At 34.4% G+C, this 5606-nt stretch overlaps 1 protein-coding gene across 1 annotated transcript; it reads right to left on the bottom strand.

Annotated features, from left to right (window-relative positions):
* Window positions 1-244: 244 nt before the first annotated feature.
* Window positions 245-2672, bottom strand: LOC110932277 (protein FAR1-RELATED SEQUENCE 5-like). Its single transcript, XM_022175625.1, has 5 exons — window positions 2495-2672; window positions 1682-1737; window positions 1349-1425; window positions 910-1167; window positions 245-779 (listed from the first exon to the last, which is right to left on the bottom strand). Exons 1-5 carry the CDS (start codon window positions 2670-2672, stop codon window positions 245-247), a joined length of 1104 nt encoding a protein of 367 aa, XP_022031317.1.
* Between the last annotated feature and the right edge of the window lie 2934 nt (window positions 2673-5606).

Below are 5606 nucleotides of genomic sequence, written 5' to 3'. Positions count from 1 at the left end.
TCATCTTCAAGATTCTTGAACCACACCTTGGAGAAACCAAATATATATATATATATATAATAACAATTAAAATCGCATGTATAACATAACAATTTCGCATGCCTAAAAAATCATGCAAATGAATAAATTTTAAAAATCGCATGATAAAAACCAAAATCGCATATTGCAAGATGATGATCTGAAAAAAAAAAAAAAGAAATTCGCATGTATGTTATCAACAAATCGCATGTTTGAAATAAATATGCTATAATACCTCCAATAAACCATCTCCATGGGCTTTAAAGTCCTTCAACATTATCTTGATATGTGGACCCTCTATTTTAGTCTCCATGGGCAGACATTCAGAAATTGTACCATAGATCTCTATTTGCTGATCAAAGAATATAGATCTGGCAAATCTCTTAGCAGCATCTTTTTCCAAAGTAGTTTCGCTCCAATCAGCAGGCTCGGCATATCTTGAAATATGATCGTTCTTTCTATGATTAAAACGTTGGACATCCATTGCACCATCAAAATGATTCATAAACTCTACGAGAGTGAGTTGTGAATTAGCCACCTGGCAGAAAAAATGGTTCTCACTCTCTGATCTTGAGGTTGTTCTCATAAGTCCCGACATTGGCTCGTGTCGGTAAAAATCCGGAATCCACATGGATCTCATCACAAACATATCATCGATCCATTTGTTTTCTATGAGACCGAACTCAATCATCACCAACTTCCCCTGTCTCTCAAATTCTTCGGGCTCAATGGAATCAGTCCATACAATGTCGCACATCCTCCTTTTAAACTCATTGTTATTGCACAACTCGTGTCCAACCTTTAACAATAAATGCTTTTTATATCAACCTATAACAAAAATATATAATATAAAAAAATAACGCTAACAGAAGACAATATAGCATGCTATACCTTATCTGCCACTTTTTCATTATGTGCCACATGCATAATCTGTGTCTGCTAATAGGGAAAACCTCCTCAATAGCCTGTTTCATAGCAGGGTCTTGATCAGTCACTACAACCTTTGGTTGCTGACCAAATGACTTTAAAAATGAATTCAGGAGCCATTTATATGATTCAATGCTCTCCGATGCCAACAACCCAACTCCAAGTGTTACATTTCGACAATGTTTGTCAATGCCAGTGAACGGGACAAACACCATCTTGTACCTGAACAACACATGCGAAAACACGTTGAAAACATGCGAATTACAAAAAAGAACATGCAAAAACAAAAAGTATAACATGAGATATAGTCAACACCACTATTACACATGCGATATAACAAGCTCATGAAGACATATAACATGCGAAAATAGAAAAAAAAACATGTTTGTCTTCAAACACTAACCTGTTTGTCTTGAAAGTTGCATCGAAGGATATCACATCCCCAAATTCCATATAGTTAAGCTTGCATAAACCATCAGCCTGGAACAAACCAGTTAAACGTTTGTCATCATCAACAGAATATTCAAACGAATAATCCGCTAAATACTTTTTTTTTATCAGGCATCCTATTAATCACCATATCAGCATCATATTCTCCTATATAGCTGTTAATTCGCTTCCTAAAATTTTTGCAATCATCAACCGTGGCACCAACGTTCTCGAAACCACCATAATGTTTCCTCATTATATGGAAAGCTTTGACAGGACCAAGGTTTAAAGTGCCTAGTTCTCATACCATCTCCTCCTGGACATCTGACAATTGTCTATAAGCTGGCAGCATGTGAATATCATCTTGACAAACAAACTTATGATTATGCCCATCAACAAATCTCTTTACTATATATAATCTACCATCAACAGTGCAAATCATAAGTTGAGCTTTGCATCCCGTTCTAATAGTCCCCCTGTTCCTTGTTTTGAATTGCTTTTTTGACTTCGAATAACGATCGTCAAAACACAGTGGCTTATGTCCCTCTTTAGAACAAACAAAATACTTAGTTTTGATTATACCACCATTGTGCACTTCACCACCTTTCCGAATAGAAAAACCAGCTAACTTAGCATATGGTTGGTAAAACGCATATGCTTGTTCAATAGAGATAAATTGCATTCCAACCACAGGTGTAGCTGATGCTTGAACCTCCGGAGTGTAAACCCTTTCATCTAAATAAAATCAAATCAGAAAATCAAAAAACATGCGAATTGTCGGAGTATTTACATGCGATATATTAATAACAGCATAATTTCCTTTAAAAGAACACCAACACATGCGAAATCTATGAAGAAAACATGCGAAATTGATGATTTTGATTAATCTGTTTTATCTATGCGATTTATTATACCATAACATGCGAAATACTTAAGGAAAATAAATATCATACGCGAATTGAAAGACTCATAACATGCGAATTTCTACATGTTGCTTTCATGTCAAAAATATACTCAACATTCAAACTTCAAAAACAGTTACAACAATGTAAAATCAGAGATGCGATTAAACAAAAAACATGTATACGAACAATTTAGATATCTGAATTAACATAATTACCATTAAAACAATCGTTTAGAGAACTTGAACTTGCAATTGGATTTGGATTTGCAGATAGCGGATTTAAAACATCTTCAATAGAAACTCTCTGATATGCAGATAATTGAGCATGATCACTGATAGGTCGACTTTCTTCAACATCAACATTTGCTCGTCCAGTACTGCTCTGTGGATCCATCGAAAAAAAACAATTGAATGAAACCCTAACATAGACGAATGAAAACTGCAAATTGAGAATTATGAAAAATTTGAAATTGATTCGAATGATAATTACCGGGATATTAGTGTAACAAACTTCTCGCTCGCTGATTGAATGAAGAGACGAATTTACCCTCAGATGATTGAATTAATTGCCTCATTTAACCTTATATATGAAAAAACCAATCAGGACACGTGTACGGCTATTATGGTCGCGTATGTAATGTACAATAAGGTAATTTGTACCATACTCTTTACATATATATATATATATATATATATATATATATATATATATATATATATATAGGGCCGCTAAAATGAAAACCTGTTGGGCCGGTGTTCCTTGTAAACGTAAACATTGTAAAATCAATATACAAGAGGATTAAAGTGTGATACAAGCTGTGTACACGTCCGTTTCCTTGTTTCCGCCTCTGAAACGGATTTGAACTCTTCCGAACGACTCGTTTAGGTCGAAATCGATCCTACAAAACCAACTCCAGTTGTAATAACCATGAGAACTACACCGTACGGGGTGAGTTGGACCAAAATTTGTTAAATAAAATTTACGGTACCCGTAAAAACAAACTTGTGGTGCTCAAAACTACACTCACGACATTTTTTTTGAATTTTTTTTATAAATGTGTTTATAACACACGCATCTACGTTTATGAAAAAAATTTTTGGTTCAACTCGCCCCGAATCAAAAAGTTCCCATGGTTCTTACAACTGGAGGTGGTTTTCATTTTAGCGGTCCCCTATATATATACATATATATATAGGGGAATGTTCATTTGAGAAGAAATTTAATCTGAGAAGAAAAAGAAGAAAGGGCATATTAGTAAAATACTATTTCATTTATAACTCATATCATTAATTTTTAAATCTTTAATTAATTAGTCAACTAATCATTAATTATCCTACATATAATCTACAAACCTACACATATTAAAATTTTCCTACATATACCCTACACATTACAGAATTTTATCCTACACAGTCGAAATTTATCCTACACACCTCGAAATATATCATACACAACTCGTAATTTATCCTACACAACTAGTAATTTATTCTACACTTTAAATTAAGTTGTTTTTTTTTAATTTGGAAAAAGTATATATTTTGAAAAGGAGTTACAAATTTAATTTAGTTAGTTATTAAAGGGGAAGAGTACAAATTAATGATTTTTGTAAGTTTACCAATATACCCTTATATTAAAATTAAATGCAAATATTAAATGAAGTAAATGAAGCATTCTTATTGGTTGAAACTTCTTCTTTTTTCTTCTTACAAAAAAATTCTTCTCATTTGAACCCTCCACTATATATATATATATATATATATATATATATATATATATAGGGTAGGGTTCATGCGAGAACCACCTTTATTGCGAGAACCGCGAGAACCAATGTGAACAGGGGCAATACTGTAAATACATAATAAAATTGAGATTAAGCGTCTCCTCCTAAACATCTCCTCCTAAACACCTGACATCCTCCTCATAAACACCCACGTCTGACACTCCTGGACTTCAAAATTCGTCATCTCAGTTCACTTCCGTCATTCCAGATTCTCCAAAATTCATCATCTGTCATCTCGATCTTACCATTCATCCTTTATTCGTAGTATGTTCGAAATTAGGGCAAAAATAAAAGAATCATCGATCATATATGCGAAACTAGGGCAATAAGAATAAAATCATTGAAGATTGTGGCATAATTAGGGAGAATTTGAAGAACAAACGTCCAATGAACTCGCTTGTTGTCAGAATATCCAGTGTCATTACACCATTCTGTGAATTTGTAAGTTTATACACTCTGTTTTGCATGTTTATATGTTAAAATGACGCTTAATGGTCGATTCAGATCTTTTATATGTGAATATGAGGCTTAAATTTTAGTTTCATATATGCATTAGTGAAAATGGTGTGATGTATATAATTTTTGAGGGATTAGGGGCGATTGTTGTGATAGCACGATCTGTAATGTGGTATTTATGTGTTTTTTGTATGTAGTTTTGTTACTGATTAACGTTAAATATGATTGATGGTAATACGAAATTCAATTTGTCAAGGGTTAGGGTTTTTTTTATTGAAGCAAACCTGTAGATAAGGTCAGTCATGTTAATGCACATGTGCATAGTTATGCACATATGCATATTTTGCCATATTAGTTTAACAAGGTCAGTCATATTGATGAAAATGCGTATAATTATGCACATGTGCATAATTTGATAGAATAGGTTAATAAGGTCAATTATCAATTATGGACAAAACCCGTTTCCCATATATATTTAGAATGGAACAAGATAAACGATGCCTGGTGCCGGACCGATACAATCAGGATAATAGAAGCTTTATGTGGGTTTGGAATTGGTCGAGAAGCCCAAACTCGGCCAAAGAATTACTGGAATGGGCACGAGTTGATCGAGCTCCTTGATGATGTCACTTTATCCAATGGTAAAAGATGGTTGGGAGGTAATGACTCTGATTTTTCGGTCAAGACTGTCAAAAACTTCCTGTATAGCGGCTCCGATTTCAGCAGCAGGCACGTTGTGAAATGGTCGAAATGGGTCCCAAAAAATGCAATATTTTTGTTTGGAGGGCGGTTTTAGATCGTATTCCCACGCTGACTGCACTTCGGGATCAAAACTGTTGGGGCGGATACGTGAAATGTTGTCTGTATGAAGATGGCGATGAAACAGCTGAACACATTCTTTATTCGTGTAGGGTAGCGTCGACTGTCTGGTATCACATCAGTCAGTGGTGCAAGGTGAGTCCTTTTATTCTGTTTTTGGCTAAAGATATCGTAATTGGCTCTGAGTTTTGCAGTCTGGATAGAGAAGTGAAAGAAGCTTTACATGGCATTATGTTCGTGACAAGTTGGTGTATATGGTTGGCCAGGAACAA

Source organism: Helianthus annuus, chromosome 3 (assembly GCF_002127325.2).
Source record: "Helianthus annuus cultivar XRQ/B chromosome 3, HanXRQr2.0-SUNRISE, whole genome shotgun sequence".
NCBI classification, from domain to species: domain Eukaryota; kingdom Viridiplantae; phylum Streptophyta; class Magnoliopsida; order Asterales; family Asteraceae; genus Helianthus; species Helianthus annuus.
The sequence above is the reverse complement of the archived record's forward strand: the minus strand, read 5'-3'. Positions and strand labels throughout refer to the sequence as shown.